The sequence below is a fragment of the Engraulis encrasicolus genome, chromosome 11 (genome assembly GCF_034702125.1).
Source record: "Engraulis encrasicolus isolate BLACKSEA-1 chromosome 11, IST_EnEncr_1.0, whole genome shotgun sequence".
Lineage (NCBI taxonomy): Eukaryota > Metazoa > Chordata > Actinopteri > Clupeiformes > Engraulidae > Engraulis > Engraulis encrasicolus.
In genome coordinates this window covers 46,542,935-46,562,934 of record NC_085867.1, presented here as the reverse complement: position 1 = coordinate 46,562,934, position 20,000 = coordinate 46,542,935, and the positions used below count along the sequence as shown (strand labels likewise).

General features: G+C 46.1%; 1 protein-coding gene across 1 annotated transcript in view; it reads right to left on the bottom strand.

Moving 5' to 3' along the window:
• Positions 1–13,484, bottom strand: part of trim69 (tripartite motif containing 69) — a 22,416-nt gene extending 8,932 nt beyond the window's left edge. The window contains exons 1-6 of the mRNA XM_063210763.1: positions 13,189–13,484; positions 12,515–12,664; positions 12,216–12,424; positions 10,253–10,348; positions 6,180–6,266; positions 4,554–4,700 (exon numbers count right to left, since the gene is read on the bottom strand). Of these exons, the coding sequence (XP_063066833.1) occupies positions 4,554–4,700; positions 6,180–6,266; positions 10,253–10,348; positions 12,216–12,424; positions 12,515–12,664; positions 13,189–13,414 (915 nt within the window). The 5' untranslated portion in view covers positions 13,415–13,484. The remainder of the gene's footprint in view (positions 1–4,553; positions 4,701–6,179; positions 6,267–10,252; positions 10,349–12,215; positions 12,425–12,514; positions 12,665–13,188) is intronic.
• Between the last annotated feature and the right edge of the window lie 6,516 nt (positions 13,485–20,000).

The following is a 20,000-nucleotide window of genomic DNA, read 5'->3' as shown; positions in this document are numbered from 1 at the left end:
CTCTCCTCTCCTCTCCTCTCCTCTACTCTCTCATCTACTCTCCTCTCCTCTCCTCTCCCATATCCTCTCTTCTCCTCCCCCATCTCCACTCCTCACTCATCTCATCTCCTCTCTTTCATCTCTCCAATCCTCTTCTCTTCCTTTTCTCTGTTCTCCCCTCTCATCTTCTGCCCTGATGTACGTAAATCACCCAATAATCTCTCTCTACATCATCCTGACCACACTAATTACAGTAAAGCGTGGGGCGCGTAAGCTGCTATTAGTGCATGAGAAGCGACCCAGATTTCTCATTTCTTCCTCGCCTCAACTCATATTTACCGCTTTCTTGGAGGTCAACATGGGCACTTACCCTAAAGCAGACACACCTAAAATGTTTTTGGTGGATGACAAATGGAGGAGTCAACGTTTAGAGGGGAAATTACTGTAAAACATTGTTGAAAAATCAACCATGAACTTGTTTTTTTCATGTTTTTTCCATAGGCGTCTGGAGCGACATGCAGCATTAAGGTTCATGAAATTAGAGATTTTTTTAAAAAAATTTAAAAATGTGGGTAGGTTAGAGCTGAATGAACATGTGCTAATGCAAGAGGAGAGTCTTGGCTTTTAAATGCAATTTATTTCATGTTTTTATGTGCTTCGGGGGCTGAGCTATTTAAGTTTTTATAGGCTGAGGGCACCTTTTCCCAAAAGAGACATAGGCATTCAGGTGTGTTTTTTTGCAGGTGCCTTAGGCTAAAATGGGTTAATGTTGCGCGAGTCCCACTAATGAAGTCACCGTCTACCTTTGACCGGCGGGATTAGCCTGTTTCTAAACCCTGTTAATGTTTTTAGACTCTTACTGGAAGTCTCGTTGGAAAGTCTTGGCCCTCATCCAAGACGGGGAAAAACCATACACCCCCCCTCTAGCCTAGATTATGTCATCATCACTACCCCCCCACCACAACCTCCATATCCACCCATCACCACCCCCGCACCATTTCTAAACAATAACAGCACTCAGTCATTAGCGTGATTGCCTATGACAAGTCTCTGACTCTCAGAGCTGATAATATATGGAAAGGAAATTCACTATTTTGCTAAACAGTTTCCCGTTGCTTATCTTATTGAATGCATATGTGTTTATATATTATACAGGGAAGTTGATCAGGTCGACAAAGGGGCAGTTGTCCCAGGCTCAGTCAGAGTGGGGGCCCAGAATTGAGTCGACATCATTACATTGTATGTATTGGGTGGGGACTTTCAGATGACTTTGTCGCGGGCTCGACCAAAGCTGTCAGTGGCCCTGACTAAGCTCCATACGTCATACTCAATAGTTGCTTGTGAGAATTGCATGCCTATGCAGTTTGCGTCTCATGAAATAGCCTACAATCTACAGGGTGTGATTTTAAAGATTGTTTTTTTGGTCTCTTTTTTTTTTACTTTATTCATGATGATAGCACAGTGCAGATGGTGACAGGATAAGAGTTGGGAGAGAGAGAGATGAGGAAGGGCTGGCAAAGGACCCGGGCCGGGGTCAGCCGCATAGCAAACGAGTGCCCTACCATATGCACCACAGCACACTACAGGGTGTGATTTTAAAACAGTGTAATCAGAGATTCTTTAAGTATCTCTCTGGTGTAATGTCTCTGGTGTAAAGGGGGACTCTAAAACATTGCAGACCACTCAGAAAATGGCCTTAATGTTAAAATTTTTTATGTTAAATCTCCTTTAACGTGACCAAGTTCCGGTCTGCCTAAAGGGGCGTGTCATAATGCTCCTAGAATGAATAGAACAGTCCTAAGGTCTGCCTAAAGGGGGATTTCCCCCCCTCCCCCTTGCGACAGTAGAACCCGGAAACAATGGACCAGCGGAACCTCTCTCTTATCTACTCTCTCTGGTACAACAGCATACAAACACAGACAAAGAGTATTTTTGGTATGAATTTAGAGTAGTCTACTAGCGGTATGTATTTATGTATGACTATTTGACATTTGACCAATTTAATTACATTATAATTTTTTTTTTATTTAATTAGCGAAATAATGCCTGTTTTGATGTTATCTGGGTCTTATGATAGTGATGATACTGGTAAATGGTTAATGTATACAGAGGTGCACTTCCATACTCCACACTTTACAAACCCATTGCTTTGTCTCACTTCTACAGTGCCATTTGGCATCACTCAATTAATTAAATCCATTGCTCATTTTGAGTAACATAGGAGTGGCATATAGGACTGTGAGTGGCACATAGGCATCTGTGTCCTTTGGGCTACTAGTGCAAGGTACTTGTAGAGAGTTACTTGTGCACAATCCCTGGTGCTGAACAAAAATATTACGTGTTTTTTTAAAAAAAGGTTCGCACACTCCTTTGGATTTTTTCTTCTTTAAGTTATTTTTTCTTCTTTTTATTCATTCATTCATTGGCAATGACGTTTCGACCTCTCTGTCTTCCTCAGATTCACTGACAAACACGGGCATGACACATTATCAACAACACCTGTTTGAAGGGGTGGAGTCGACTTTAACTCTTACAGGTCCAGGATGTAAACCTGTGGAGTGACTGCCAAATCAATTACAAAATATCAGAAAACAACTACTAGTCCAAGGTGCCATGGTCTGTTTTTGTCAGTTCTGCAATAGTGAGAGATGATATATACGTAACTTTGATTAGCGTAGCACGATACTGCCTTCTTGCATTCCAATACAGTATCATGACTCTGTGTATCACAATTTCTCCGTTCGATACAATATTGCAATATCGCACAGCATGTATGTCTCTGTATAGGCCTATGTCCTTTGTTTTTTGTCAGTTGTGCTAAAGTCTTGTGATGTGATGTTATGTGTATGTCCTGTCTTAAACGAGTCATGCTCAGGGATGCGAAATGAATTTCAGTGTAAACTGACAATAAAGTATCGAATTGTATCGTATTGTATCACATTGTATCATATCGTACTACGTAGCTCTTTCAAGGGGCCCCCTTCAATTACAAGGGATACAAGGGATTAAAGGTATTTATTGTCATTTGGTTATGCATTATATGCAACATTTTTTCTTCAGAATCAAAAGTAAAGAGAAAGTAGATGTGTTAAACGTTTTTAATTCGCATGCAGTGTCATTAACAGTGCATACGGATGATGGCTAGAGGGCTGAAATGCTGGTAAAAATAAATGGATGGGTTTACACATTGAGAGTGTGGCATATGAATTTCTCACTTACAACTTTGACTGGGGTGCCAATTGGCATCACTGGTAATGGCTGAAAGTGAAAGATGTGCACATCCAAAATAAAAATAAAAACCTAACCCAGTTACTAGACAATTATGGTAATGTGAGAAATTGGTCTGCACAGTATGCTCCAATAATGCTTTATACCTCAGGAAGCTGGCAACCTTCAAAATCTAATGGTGTCATCTATTTTCCTAATGTCATACGCTTCCAAGTAAATTGATAAAAAAGGCTTTAACATTTCCTTTTTGACCAGACAACTATGTTGTAGGTAAAGTGGTGGTGAAACCTCGATATAATACAACCAGATTCCAAAAAAAGTTGGGACACTTGGTATTTTGTGAATAAAATCAAAATGCTGCCATTTTCAAAACAATTCATGCGTAACATGGACAATAGCACGAGGTCAACATATCAACTAAAGCCGAGAAAAAGTATTGTTTTGAGGGAAATATGTGTTAATTTGACCCATGTAACAAATGTCATAAAAGTTGGGACAAGGTCAAAACATGTTGTAATAGTAATAAATGTAATAAATCTAAAAAGTAACATATTTGAATATTTCATTCTTGATGTTTCTCTGCTCTATATATCTACCTTGAGTAATGATTGCCATACCTTGACCTATACCACTTATCTTCCTCTCAGCCTATAACCTGTCCTTTGGTGTGATCGCCTCACCTTGAGTAGGACGAAGGGGACCTATACCACTTATCTTCCTCTTCCTCTCAGCCAATAGCCTGTCCTTTGGTGTGATTGGCTCACCTTGAGTAGGACGGAGGGGACCTATACCACTTATCTTCCTCTTCCTCTCAGCCTATAACCTTGCCTGGTTAACACCAGTCCTAGTCACAAGTGAGATTAGGTCTGGGGAGTTGCCTATATTAAATTCCGTTGGAGGCAGACAGAATACTTGGCTATTACATTACATTACATTTCACTTAGCTGACGCTTTTATTCAGAGCGACTTACGTTTACTGCTTTTCAGGGTATTGGTTACACTCCCTTGAGCAATGTGGGGTGAGGTGCCTTGCTCAAGGGCACTTCAGCCATGGAGGGAGATGTAGGGAGAGGTCAGGGGGGATTTGAACCTGCAACCCCTGGATTAAAAGACCAACTCTCTAACCACGGCTGCCCCATTATTATGACACACTGCCCTGCTCTGTGATTAGGCAGAGAAACTGTAAAGGTCGGAATGCTTGGCCATTATGACACAGGTACCATGATCTTGGACGTTATGAGTCATCCTCGCCAGACTGTCTTTCAGATCAAAACGATTGTGCAGAACTAAAGGCAGTATGGGAGTTCCCAGGCTACCTATACTGTCCTTTGTTGTAGTTGGCTCACCTTGAGTAGGACGAAGGGGTCCTGCTCGCGCAGCTTGTCCTGTATGTCGGCGAGGGCGCTGCGCAGGCGGGAGATCTCCACGCTCAGCACGGCCTTGTGCTCGTCCAACCGGATCAGCTCGCGACGCTCCTCCGTCTTCAGCTTCACCTGCACACCACAGGGTATTGGTCACAGGTTACATGTTGTGCATGTACAGTAGTTACATGTTGTACATGTTGCAAAGTGTCTGTTGTGTAATGAGTGATGAGTTGAGGTGTATTGTATTGTATACAGGGCTTGAGTTGTAGGGGGATGGGGGGGGATGCCATCCCCCCAACAATGAAAATGGTCCCCCTCTAAAACAGGCCTCCCTTCTTCACATATTGTGTTAAAATTGCACTTTTAAGAACTACCTTTTCAATATTTTCTCGGGGGAGAAACCCCCAATAATCAGAATCAATCTCTGACCATCCCCCTGCTTTGATTTTACAACTCGACCACTGATTGTAGGCCTATAGTATGTTAAGTGTATCTCAGGGTTTCCCCCCAGCACTTTAAAGTTAAGGCCGTCACTTTGACAACAAACATTACAAACAAAATTAAAGAGTTTGTGTTTTAAATCTAATTCCTAAAGGTGCCTCACCAATACAATTTCATATCATATTTCATGTGAAAATGCACAAATGCACTCGCATCTCTGATAAGGGCAAACACAGCCCCACCACCTTGACGAATGAAAGTCCTGCGAGAAACACTATCTGTTAATGAAATCAACTGAAAATCATATTGAGCAAGGCGCCTACAGCCACATTGCTCCAGAGGCCAATACCATGTATGTGAATAAGTTTAAGTTTGTTTAAGTTTGTTTAAAGACGTGTTTCTCACCGGGGGCTCTACAGGACCGATTGGAATATCAAAAAAGTTGGCCCTATCTCTACATGTAAGACTCTGACCAACTAGGAAATATAGGTGGGGAACCTTTTCAAAGGGCCAATTCAACTTCCTCCAAGGGCCGTACTATGGACACAAACCATGATTTCCTAGCCACCTTTACAACAGACTCCACCTTCTCTAGGTTCCCTGAATATAACTTATATGTATAAATGTAGGCCCTAATGTCTAAGATTCCTTCACAAAATATTTCATGTGAAGCTGCATGACTTAAAAATTATATCGGGGGTTCGGGGTTGGATAAAACGGCCTCAAGGGTCGCAAACGGTCCTCGAGACATAGGTTCCCCAACCACGCTTTAAAGCAGTGCTTCTCAACCTTTTTTTTAGGCAAGGCACCCTTTCAATTCATGAAAAATTTCAAGGCACCCCAAACCAACAAGCCGTAACATGGCATCGCATCCGATACCACACAAGCTTAGAAAGGTAACACATTTGGAGACGTCACACGGCCTACGTTTGAAGTTGCAGCTGACGGGGGGCGACCTAGTATATTCACTTTATTGTGCGTAATTGGCAGATGAAAGATTCCACTGACTAGCATTAACTTATCAATTTAGACAAATATATGTTATTATTACATAATTTATTTATCAGCCACCTTTCCGCGGCACCCCTGAGGGTGGCCCGCGGCACCCCTGTTGAGAAACACTGAAGTGTTTAAAGTGTCCGCTACAGTATGTGTGATGTACTCCACCTGCAGCAGCTTCTCCTCCTGGTAAAGGAACTGGTGCAGGTCGCTGAACTGGGTCTCGATGCGCTGCTTCAGGTCGGCTGTGTGCTCCTGTGGGACATCAAGGAGTACATACTGTAAAGACACACACAGCTGTTGTTGTTTACCAGTGGTGTAGTCTACTTTTCTCAAGTGGGTGTACTGTATATTTGTGCTTTTTTTTAGGTGGGTATACTGTATATATTTGCGCTATTCTAAATAATGGATCATTCAATTTTAAGTGGGTATACTGAAATCCCAGACACACACACACACACACACACACACACGTCTTCTCCGTTTTCATCTGTTTGGTCCATTAACACTACACCCCTGGTTGTACACCTGCATGTGCACATAATAGTGTGTGTGTGTGTGTATGAAATGATTTAAATAAAACAACTATAAGATGTAATTTGTGCCGTGATTATGAAGGGGTTCTTGGACAAATGTTCTAATCTATTAGGGGTCCCCTCCCCAAACAAGTCAAACATGTCACATCATTTTGTGTTAAAACCATCTTAACACATGCATGTGCCAAAATGACACTTTCCCTTCTCAGAGTGCTAAAGTGCTGGTGGTGGTGGTGGTTGATAGCGTCTCTCTCACCTTAGGTGAGACACCAGGGGCCTTCAAGTTTTGGCAAAGGACGCGCTAAACTTCTTGGAAAAAACGAAAGTCTTTGGGTGTGCAAAAAATAAAAATGTATCAACTTAAGGAAGAAAAATCCGCACTCACAAACTGCGTCTCATTATTTATTTATATTACCACCATGTCCAAATGCAAACGCATCAAGGCTATCAAGCCTTCATCAGTGCGTGGTACTCTGAACAAAGAAAGGGGTGCATCTTATCAAAGGGGAGGTGAGAGGTCACAAGCTGCAGGTGGATCACATGATAGTGGGTGGCACACCAGGGGCCTTATCATTACTCCTTCTGAATTTCAGTGCAACACTACCCACTACCCAGCAGGGCAGGACAGGTTTTTGCAGAGCCCATAGGACAGGACAGAGTTATCTGAAAGGGCCCTTTTCTCAATACATGATGCAACGCAATCAACACACAATTCAGCACCATGTCAAAACAAGAGATACAGGGTGGGCTTGCATGCCCATGGGGACCCCGGTTCGAGTCCGGACAGGGTAATTTCCCAATCCTCCCCGTCTCTCTCACCCACTCATTTCCTGTCAGCATCTCATGCTGTCCTGTCAATAAAGGCATAAAAGGCCCCTAAACATTTAAAAAAAAAAAAAAAAGAACAGTGGATCTACCGTGGCCTAACAGCAGGGCACTCGTCTGCTACACGGCCGACCCGGGTTCGATTCCCGGTCCGGGTCCTTTGCCAGCCCTTCCCCATCTCTCGTCCCAACTCACTTCCTGTCTGTTCTTCACTGTCCTGTCTCATAATAAAGGCTTGAAAAGCCCCAAAACAATACCAAAAAAAGAAAAGAAAGAGAGTGTGTTGCAATATGCAACCTTGCCTCCTCCACTTGCGCTTGACTCCTCGTCCCGCCTCCTGGCCCCTCCTCCGTGGAGAAAACGATAAAGTTTCCCAGCTGTCAGCCTAGCCACAACAACTTTTGAGGGACTGTTTTTCATTCACCATCCCAATTGCAAATGAGAAAAAGACTACAATAGAGCTTTTGCAAGATATTGAAATATAATGCTGTTGTCAGTGATGTCATCATGACATATTACTTCCTGGTACGAGGAGAGAAGCAAGTGGAGGAGGCAAGGTCGCATATTGCAACGTACTCAGATACAGGGTCCTGTGACGCCTGGAGGATCATTTCCCAACCCTACCCCTTGTCTCTCTCCCTACTAGAGCATGACACGGGAGTGGATTTTCACTCCCGTCCCATCCCGGTCCCAGAAGTCCCTACCGGTTCTTCTCTGCCCTGTCAAAAAAAGGCCCTACATTTTCAAAATTTTGTTGTAAAAAATCGTACTTTGGGAAAGATTGCAAATCTTCTTTGAATTCCAAAAGGAAGGCAGTACAGTAGTAGTTGTAAACAGCCACAGTAAACACATTTGGTGAAAATGCCCAATGGAAATCTTCACATTACATTACATTACATTTAGCAGACACTTTTGACCAAAGCGCCTCACAAGGACATGTGGAATGTACAGAATGTGGAGGGTAGAGATTTAGAGTAGAGATGCACAGGATCCAAGATCCGGTTCCTGATCCGGCAGGATAATGCCGTGTACAGACCAAGAGCGAACTACGCTGCCTGGTAGCGTGGGTAGCAGAAGAAGTTTCGCCTTGAATACGCTGTATTCGCTCGAGACGCAGCATTGACATGTTTGATGCAGCTAATCACATAACGGCTCTGACTTGACAGCCTGGGACATTCGGAGATATGAACGTTCCGATTGGTTGCCGCCGAACAGCGTCAGAGCGAATTCGCCTGCGATTAGATTTAGTTTAATCTTCAAAATTCGCTCTGGTAGCGCAGGTCGCGTGCCCTCCATAGAGAAATAATGACTTCCGTCGCTTCGTTCGCTCCGTATATATATATATTCGGCATAATAGGTTTTTTCAGACTATCCGGGTCCGGCAGGATCTTAAGCAGTGGATCCGGTATCCGGCAGTAACCTAAAAATCAGGATCTGGGGCATCTCTACTTTTTACGTAGCCTAGGCTTTTCAGTCAGTCTTTCACAACCCCAATCGCTGCATGGAGTGAAAGCCCTTTGGAAGCGGCCGTTGAAGGCAGTATGGCAGTAAGCCAATGAGTCTTAAAAATAGGTTGCGCCAACGTAGTAAAAAAGGGCCCACGTGTGCGAGTTGGCTATGTGTTTCAACCCTTTCGTAGGATCCGGTATCCGGTTCCGGATCCGGCAAGATCTTAAGCAGTGGATCCGGTATCCAGAAGGATCCTAAAAATCAGGATCCGGTGCATCTCTAATTTAGAGTGCGTACAGCACACACTGTCCTCCTCAGACTGCTGATTTTGGCGAACGCTGTAAGTTATACTTGAGTGGCAAACTTTGGAAAGGGAAACTATGTTCTGTTTTGATGTGTGTATAGATTGCAGTGATTATAGTTCATGTAATTAGGTGGTATGTGTTATTATTCACTCTTATGTGTATGTGGGTGAATATGCCGACGTCAGTGCATTTGAATGTGAAGATTTTCTTGAGATGTTTGTTTCCCCATTATGTGTGCATGTGTGTGCGTGTGTGTTTGTGTGTGTTTGTGGGTGTGTGTGTGTGTGTGTGTGTGTGTGTGTGTGTGTGTGTGTGTGTGTGTGTGTGTGTGTGTGTGTGTGTGTGTGTGTGTGTGTGTGTGTGTGTGTGTGTGTGTGTGTGTGTGTGAGCGTGTGAGCTTTCCAGGTGTGCAGATAATGGAAGTGCAGGGGCATGTTGAGAAATGCTGTGAATGTGATAATTGTCATGTGTGTCAATAGGCTAAGTTTGGACCTCACTGCGGTCGTTCAATTACACGCCGCCTCCATCCACACACTCACGCACGCACACACACACACACACACACACACACACACACACACACACACACAGGGCCGGATTAATGCACAGGCTAGATATGGCTGCAGCCTAGGGGCCCCCACCTGCCAAACCCGGAGGGCCCACCTGCCAGACACCCCCCCTGAATGCGGAAAAATTGCGACAAGAATTTAAGAATTGGACAAGATCTGTTGCAAATTAATCTGTAATGTTGAGCACAGTTTTAAATCTTGTTATAATTTTGTTATTTCTCCTCTCCACAGCTGGAAGACAACGTTATCCTTAATTCCTAGGTTTTTTTTTAATGATGACACTGTCTGTGTAATTTCATAGTGAAATTTGCCTTCCAAGGGGCTCACAGCAATCTGTAGCCTATGGCCTCAGCCACCAATCCGCCCGCACACACTCACAAACAACATGCGCGCGCACAACCACACACACACACGCGCACACACACACACACACACACACACACACACACACACACACACACACACACACAATTACACAGCGGGACTGTCTCTACATCAGGGGTCGGCAACACGTCTTTGGCTATTGTAAAGAAAAAGTTAATTGTTGTTGTGCCCACCTTTAGTTTCTTCACCTCCTGCTCCGCCTCTCTCTCGCACTCCAACGCCGTGTTCAGCTCCCCCTGCAGGCTGCTCATGTTACTGTTCAGAGACGCCTACCAACACACACACACAGACACGGCACAGCACACACACACACACACACACACAGCCAACGCACACACACACACACGCACACACACACACACACACACACACACACACACACACACACACACACACACACACACACACACACACACACACACACAACACACACACACACACACACACACACACACACACACACACACACAGACAAAGACACAGACACAGACACATCATCAGCAGTCAGCCAGCTGGGTTTCTATTGCGACAGACACAACACAGGGTGCATTCCAATATGCAGACTCCCGTCCTCCCTTGCTCACTTGCCTGCTTGTGACCTCGCGATGACGTCACTCCCCAAAAGTTGTTGTGGCTAGGCTGACAGCGGAGAAACTACTATATTGTTTTTTCTCCAAGGATGGAGGGAGGCAGGCCATCAGCAAAACGAGGGCGAGGCCACCAGCACAAGTGGAGGACGGGAGGGAGTCTGCATATTGGAAATCGGCCCCAGACACACACACACACACACACACACACAAAGAGACACATCATCATCAGCAGCAGCAGTCAGCCAGCTGCTGGGTATCTATCTATTGTGTGTGTCTGCTCTGCTCACTCATGGTTGACGACTCGACTCTCTAATGCGCATGGAGGCAGATCAGGAATGTCATTCCTCAGGGAAATAAGAGGCTTGTTAAAGAGACACAGCAGGCCAGGGAGAGAGAGGACAAAAAGAAAACCAGACCATCAAATTCCAGAGAGAAGAGGGAGGTAGACAGTAGACAGTAAATAGACCACAGAGTTTTCCTGCTTTTCTGGAGCGTACAGCCTGTGGAGATAGGAATAGCTGCCTGGGCACAATCTTTGTTAAAACCCTTTGAGGAGTAAGGACTTCAGTAAGGACTTCCCCAGTTCTTCTAGAATTTCACTCGAACACTCTACAGCTCCCATAAAAGTCTGTGTAAATAATCTTGAAAAGTCATTATGACATCATAATGAGAACTCAAAATGTTGGCAAAATTCTAATCACATATTTGTAATAGTACTCCTCAAAGGGTTAAAAAATGCACCCCTGCCATTCTGCCCTCACCGAACATACCATACAAATACAGTATACAGTACAACGCTCTGTGTGTGTGTGTGTGTGTGTGTGTGTGTGTGTGTGTGTGTGTGTGTGTGTGTGTGTGTGTGTGTGTGTGTGTGTGTGTGTGTGTGTGTGTGTGTGTGTGTGTGTGTGTGTGTGTGTGTGTGCATCTGCCTGTCTGTGTTTTGTATCTGTGTGTGTGTGAGAGAGAGGGACTGTGTGAGCATGTGTGTTTGCACGTGTGTATGTATTGCATTATGTACTGTATAGTGTGTGTGTGTGTGTGTGTGTGTGTGTGTGTGTGTGTGTGTGTGTGTGTGTGTGTGTGTGTGTGTGTGTGTGTGTGTGTGTGTGTGTGTGTGTGTGTGTGTGTGTGTGTGTGTGTGTGTGCATCTGCCTGTCTGTCTGTGTTTTATGTGTGTGTGTGGTTGTGTGTGTGTGTGTGTGTGTGTGTGAGTGCGTGTGCGTGTGCGTGTGCGTGCGTGTGCATGTGTGTGTGTGTGTGTGTTGCGCCCGCCCGTGTGGCTCTCACCCTGTATCTGTGCTGCGCCTCCTGCACCCCGACCAGTGTGTGTGTGTGTGTGTGTGTGCGTGCGGAGTGTGTGTGTGTGTGTGTGTGTGTGTGTGTGTGTGTGTGTGTGTGTGTGTGTGTGTGCATGCGGAGTGTGTGTGTGTGTGTGTGTGTGTGTGTGTGTGTGTGTGTGTGTGTGTGTGTGTGTGTGTGCGGAGTGTGTGTGTGTGTGTGTGTGTGTGTGTGTGTGTGTGTGTGTGTGTGCGCACGTGGCTCTCACCCTGTATCTGTGTTGCGCCTCCTGCACGCCCACCAGCGTGTGGCTGCGGTGCTCCTGGGACAGGCCGCACACCAGGCACACCAGCTCCTGGTCCTCCTCGCAGTACAGCTTCAGCTCCTCGCGGTGCCGCCCGCACATGGGCGCCGGCTTGGGGGGGGGCGTCAGCGTCACAGCCAGCGACAGCTTGCCGCCACTCCCCCCCGACCCCCCTCCCATGCCCCCTACTCCTCCTCCACCACCACCACCTCCTCCACCATCACCACCACCACTTCCAACCAGCCCTCCTCCTCCTCCTCCACCCAGAGCCCCAGCGCTCTCCTCCAGCCCCTGGCAGTAGCTCTCCACGATGTTGGCCACGATGCGGTTGTGCCGGTAGGTCTCGCCAGGGGGGAAAAGCTTGCGGCACTGGGGGCAGGAGCCGCTGCCTGACGACCCCTTACCACCTCCACCTACAAGATACAAGAAGATACAAGATATTTTGAAAAACAAAGGAGATATGCACTCCGCGCTTCTAAATTAACAATCCGGTGCAAGCAGAGCAGGACCAAAACATAGGCAAAAAGGGAAATAAATCTGCTGCCACACGGATGTCTATTTTCTGTAATTTATTAGTGCAGTGAGACTAACGTTTCGACATGCGTCTTCATCTGATGAAGACGCATGTCGAAACGTTAGTCTCACTGCACTAATAAATTACAGAAAATAGACATCCGTGTGGCACCAGATTTATTTCCCTTTTTGCATACAAGATATTTTATTTGTCATGTGTATATATATACAATGAAAAGCTTCCCTGCTCTGAGAGTCCCAAAAAGGTTTTAAAAAATAAAGTACAAAAGGCAAAAATAGAAGTAGGAAAAAAATATATTCAAAAAGTTGAAAGCTGCATTTTTTTAAGGCAGGTTGGAGGGAGGGGAGATGTGATGAGTGGATTCCTTCCTATGTTGATGTTTTTGATGCCTGATGCATTTACCTCCACTGTTACCACCGCGGCTGGCTTGCTGGTTGTGCGTGTGGCCACCTCCTCCTCCACCTCCTCCGCCTCCCCGCGGCCGGCCCCAGTAGCCGGCGATGCAGGCCTCGCAGAAGGTGTGGTCGCAGGGCAGCGAGACGGGCTTCTTGAAGATCTCCAGGCAGATGGAGCACGTCAGGTCCCTGCTCAAGCGCTGCGCCGACGCCTTGGCCATCTGGCTCGCCATCTCACATCCGTTTCCTCTTCGTCTTCGTCTTTTTTTATTTGTGTTTTTATTTTGTGATTTGTGATTTTTTTACTCCTGCAAAGTAAAAAAAAATGCAGTGTTAATTTGTGTTGCATCGTTACCGATACCAGTATCGGTATGGTATCGGTATCGACCAATACAGCACAGCGAGGTAGCGTATCGGGTATCGGTATCGTGGCCAAAAATTGGTGCAACACTAGTTTATATTCAACACTGTCTTAGAGGGTTGATAGAACACCTTTTTGTTCTCTCCTGCTAAGTAAAAAGGGCACTTATAGAGGCTTGATTGATTTAGCACCTAGTTGTAGTTGTACTGTATAGATTGTATTTGGTCCTAAAGTACTCTCTAAGTGTAGAATTAACACAACATTTTTTTCACTGTGATGTGATTTTTACTCACCCCCTCTTGCTGGGCTGTTCTGTGCTATCCCGCTCTGCTTTTTTCTCTCACTTTGGTGTTGTTTTTGCTTCTCCGCTGTAAAGTGCACCGTTCACACTTTTTACTCTCCTGCGCCCTGAGTGAAGACCAGCTTCAGCTTCCCAATGAAAGTTTCTGCGCTCACAGTTTCACAGCTTCCCAAGTTGGAGGAACTAGAACGGCAATCCCCTTCTCCCTCGGCCGACTTGGTTGAAGTTTAGCTGTCTTCATTCCCCTCCCCTCTCTCTCTCTCTCTCTCTCTCGCTCTCTTTCCCTCTCTCTCCCTCTCTCTCTCTCTCTCTCTCTCTCTCTCTCTCGCTCTCTTTCCCTCTCTCTCCCTCTCTCTCTCTCTCTCCCCCTCTCTCTCCTGCCCTCTAATTTGGCTGGGCTCTCGGCTCTCGGCTCTCTGCTCTCTCTCTCTCTCTCTCTCTCTCTCTCTCTCTCTCTCTCTCTCTCTCCTGGTCCAGGCTTCCTGTTGATTGTGGGAAGGAAAGGGGGTGGAGTGGAGTGGAGTGGAGGCGTGGGGGTGGGGGTGTGGTGTAAGGTGGAGAGTGGGGAGTGGGGAGTTGTGGTGGGTGTTGACGGGGCGGGCCTTGCACGAAACTCACTTCTTCTCAGTGTAAAGGAGAGTAGACGTGTGTGTGTGTGTGTGTGTGTGTGTGTGTGTGTGAGAGAGAGACCATGTGTATGTGGCGTGTGTGTGTGCGTGTGCGTGTGCGTGTGCGTGTGCGTGTGCGTGTGCGTATGTGTCTGTGTGTGTGTGTGTGCGTGTGTGTGTGTGTGTGTGTGTGTGTGTGTGTGTGTGTGTGTGTGTGTGCGTGTGTGCGTGTGTGTGTGTGTGCGTGTGTGTGTGTGTGTCCATTCCCCCCGTTGAGGTTGACGTCAGGCTGAGCCAGGAAACCGAGGCGGGCCTCAGAGATACTATCCTTGGACTGTTTATTTAGGGAAGAAAAGGAGAAAGAGATCATTGCTTGTGGGGTCTGTATCCTATAGGCCAGGGTTTCCCAAACTGTGGTGGGTGCACCCCTGGGGGTGCACAGCCTGCCATAAGGGGGTGCGCGAGCTGAATAGAGCAATGGTGGATATGTCAGTTTTCATCCAGCATTAATGAACATTAAGCAGTAGTATGGTAAATTGTATGCTGGAAGGGTCCATCTGAAGTATAGTTTTAACTCCTAGACTATTGGAAAAGAGGATTCCCCAAAACAACAGTGCATAATGTGCAGTGAATGCGCAGTGAATGATACTTGCGTGGCCATCAGCACACCAAAATATTCACTTAGGGGGTGCGCGCACCACACTGAAATGCACAAGGGGGTGCGCAGGGAAAAAAGTTTGGGAACCCCTGCTATAGGCAAGGCAAGGCGAGGCGGGACTACATACATACTGGACGTACTCTACTCCAGTGTTTCTCAACAGGGGTGCCACGGGCATCCCTCAGGGGTGCCGCAGAAACGTGGCTGATAAATAAATTATGTAATTGTCTAATTGTGGCTTATTTGTCTAAATTAATAAAGTATCGCTTAGTCAGTGCTCAGTGGAGTCTTTCATCTGTCATTTATAATGTAAAGTAAATTTAGGTCGCCCCAGTCAGCTGCAACTTCGAACGTAGGTTGTGTGACGTCTCCACATGTGTAACTTTTCTAAGCTTTTGTGGTATCCAATGCGATGCCATGTTACAGCTTGTTGCTTAGGGGTGCCTTGAAAATGTTCAGTAATTGAAAGGGTGCCTCGCCTAAAAAAGGTTGAGAAACACTGCTGTACTCTCCCAAATGTGCTTGCTGAACACAGACAGGGACCCACACGAAGACATCCACACACACACACACACACACACACACACACACACACACACACACACACACACACACACACACACACACGCACACGCACACGCACATACACACACACACACACACACACACACACACACACACACACACACACACACACACACACACAGGGTCGCCGACAGGGTGGGATGGGGGTGTGGGGAAAAATCGGTTAGTTGTCCCAGGCCCAGAATTGGGACCCCCTTACATTACCGTATATTGAGAAACGTTTTTTTGTGTCCCGGGGCCGGTCAAATGTGTCAAATCCACCCCCCCCCACACACACACACACGCACACACACACACACGCACAGTGTCTGGCTATGCAAGCGCTAAGCTGTAGTGTGTGACCCTGACACTGTGAGTGTGTACACAGTAACCATGTGTAGCTAAACAGATGTGGCCTAGTTTCCCTCCTCGCTTACTCACCTACTGGGCAGCGCAGCGCCAGGGTTGCCAGATGAGGCCGATAATTTCCAGCCCAAAAAATGTTCAAAATCCCGCCCAATTCTATTCATTTCTATGGCAAAAAATGGGCAGGTTTTTCTGCTAAATGCCATTTTTCCCCGCACACGGCTATCCTAAGCAGCCCAATTGGGCGAGAAACAGCCCAATCTGGCAACACTGCACAGCACAGCGCTGTCCCGATCAGGGGGCGAGAACGACGAGACAATGATTTGTCAGAAAAACACACCCTTGTGTTTGAACTGTGTGTGTGTGTGTGTGTGTGTGTGTGTGTGTGTGTGTGTGTGTGTGTGTGTGTGTGTGTGTGTGTGTGTGTGTGTGTGTGTGTGTGTGTCTGTGTGTCTGTGTGTGTGTGTGTGTGTGTGTGTGTGTGTGTGTGTGTGTTCGGACTTGGCTTCAGATGACCTGCCTGTCATGAACCAAATGAACTAAAAGAAAAGAGGGAGGAAAAGAAAGAAAGAAAGAAAGAAAGAAAGAAAGAAAGAAAGAAAGAAAGAAAGAAAGAAAGAAAGAAGAAAAAAATCAGTGAAAAGTATCATTTTTGTCACCGAGTCAGCAAATTCCGGGGGGCTTTTGAAGTTTGCTTTTCCAAACTCAAAGCAGGAGACGCCTCCTCCGCTCAGCTCCCTGGCTTACATGACTTGCTCGCCTCTCACGTCTGGTTTGGTCTCGTCTGGTTGTAGCCTGCAGGGCCCCTTGTCCTTCACCACCACACTAAAGTACTACCAGAGGCGGTTCTGGAAGGGGGGCCAGGGTGGTGCCACGCACGGCTCCTGTAGAATTGCTCCAGGCCCTGTTGCGACCCTTGTATTAAACAGTCAATGGTCAATATTGTTTTTTTTACTGAATTATCTAAATAATTTTTTTTTTAATATAAAATAGAATATTGTACGTGCTTTTTTTTTCATTAAATGTGGCCCACTAACAACACAGTGGGCAAAACTCGACCCCACCTGGCAATTTTGGTCTACCAGGGGTTCCCAAACTTCTTTCCCTGTGCACCCCCTTGTACATTTCAATGTGGTTCGCGCAGCCCTTGAGCGAATATTTTGGTGTGCTGAAGGCCGCGCAAGTATGGATTCACTGCTCATTCACTGCATGTTAAGCACAGTCGTTTTTGGGGAATCCTCTTTTCCAATAGCCTTGGAATTAAACTACACTTCAGATGAACCCTTACAGCATATAATGCACCATACTATTGAGAACTACTTAATGTTCATTAATACTGGATAAAAACTACCATATCCGCCACTGCTCTATTCAGCTCACGCACCCCCTCAAGGCACACCGCGCACCCCCAGGGGTGCACGCACCCCAGTTTGGGAAACCCTGGTCTAGAACCCCCACCGAGTACTTACCTGACTCTTGCCATCTCATATGGAAGGCCCCCGTGTGACGTAGCCGAACGCAGCCCAGATGATGTAAATCACCTTAAGCCAGTAGTGCATTAAGCACACATGAGGGCAGTCATAGGTAAGCGGTTAGGGCGTCAGACTTGTAGCCCAAAAGTTGCCGCTTCAACTCCCGAACCCGCCAGGTTGGGTAGGGGAAGTAATTAACCATTGGGGCCTGCCCCCTTGCGCGGGTGAGGCATAAATGCAATTTTGTTATGTGCTGTGGAGTGCTGTGTCACAAAGACAATGGGAATTGGAGTTTCCCAGTCGGGCTTTCATACAGCAGGGCTGGGGAACCTATGTCTTGAGGTCCGTTTGGAGCAGGGGTGGGGAACCTATGCCTTGAGGTCCATTTAGAGCCCTTCGAGGCCATTTTATCCGACCCCCGATATAATTTTAATGTTAGGAAATATGATATATTTCGAAAAGAAATCTTAGAAATAGGATTACATTTGCAATACAATGATGTTATATTTTCAGGGGGACCTAGTCAAGGTGGGATCTGCAGTAAAGGTCGCAGTAAAGGCCGCCTTCGATATAGACATAAAGAGTGTGTTACAATATGCGACCTTGCCTCCTCCACTTGTGCTGGTCTCCTCGTCCCGCCTCCTGGCCCCTCCTCCGTGGAGAAAACGATAAAATTTCCCAGCTGTTAGCCTAGCCACAACAACTTTTGAGGGACTGTTTTTCATTCACCATCCCAATTGCAAATAAGACAAAGACTCTACAATTGAGCTTTTGCAAGATATTTAAATATAATGCTGTTGTCAGTGATGTCATCATGACATATTACTTCCTGGTATGAGGAGACAAGCACAAGGAGGCAAGGTCGCATATTGAAACGCACTCAAAGTGTAGGGGGAAATCCTGGTTCTGACCTGATTCTGACCCGATTTAATTTCCTGAATATCTCCCCCTCGTTGCCTACCACTCCACTTACTGTCAAAACATAGTGGCATAAAAGCCCAATACCAAAACACAACTTTTAAGAAATAAAAATGCTGTGCTGTGCGGTGTGACATGCAGTGTGAAAATTGCAACTGGGTTAGCAAGTCTTGCACAGCACTGTAGCCAGAGGTCATGCTAGAGCAGGGATCAGGAACCTATGGCCTTAGAGCAGGGGTCAGGAACCTATGGCCCTAGAGCAGGGGTCAGGAACCTATGGCCCTAGAGCAGGGGTCAGGAACCTATGGCCTTAGAGCAGGGGTCAGGAACCTATGGCCCTAGAGCAGGGGTCAGGAACCTATGGCCTTAGAGCAGGGGTCAGGAACCTATGGCCCTAGAGCAGGGGTCCCCAACCTTTTTTTAGGCGAGGCACCCTTTCTATTCATGAAAAATTTCAAGGCACCCCAAACCAACAAGCCGTAGCATGGCATCGCATACGATACCACACATGCTTAGAAAAGTAACACATTTGGAGACGTCACACGACCTACGTTCGAAGTTGCAGATGACTGGGCCGACCTATATTTACTTTATTTTGCATGAATGGCAGATGAAAGATTCCACTGACTAACATTAACTTATCAATTTAGACAAACATGTATTAAATTACATAATTTATTTATCAGCCACGTTTCCACGGCACCCCTGTTGAGAAACACTGCCCTAGAGCCACATGTGGCACTTTTGGGAACTGTATATGGCTCTCACTTACCTAGGGTTGCCAACCATCCCTTGAAATACAGAATCGTCCTTTATTTATAAATAAAAGTAAGGGTTCAATATTGAGTTGAAACGGGACACGGGAGGTTAAAATTTGTTAAAATGCAGGAAATTACATCTAAGAAATACAACATTTTCAGGGGGAGGATTCCCAGACACTCGCCATAATGAAGTTGACAGTTGACAACCCTATAGGCCTACTTAACTGTTATCAATAAAAGTAATACCTTGACAGTGCCCTTTAAAGTTGTTGGGCTCAATTGAAACACATGCTTTTAATTGTATTCAGTGTTTTTAAAATGGTGTGGCTCTCATGAAAATTTCTTTTTTAAAAATGGCGTATATGGCTCTCTCCACCAAAAAGGTTCCTGAGCCCTGTGCCAGAGGCATCCAGTCAGACGTCCCCAGGGGCCTGAGCCAATCAGGCGAACAAAAGACTCGGCTTCGGCACTGGAAAACAAAGTTCTGCGCACACATCCTCCTCCTGGATAAGCAGAGCCCCTTTCCTCTTTCGTGCTACGTGCCATTGTTCAACCGCCGTCCTGTGTATCCTGAGTCCTTCTGGGGAATCTTAATAGGGTAACACTTTATTAGCCTGATTATCATCGACGTTCAAATCTCTTCGAGACTTGGTCTGACCAAGAGCATAACAATGAACATTTTCCAAATGGCATGTTTGACCCGCCTCCCTTGGTTTGCTTATGGTTGTTTGCTTATAAAGTGGGAGGAGTTCCCATATTTTTGGGAACTCAGAAAGAACTTGCATTGCTCTTGACCTGACTAGTTGCAAC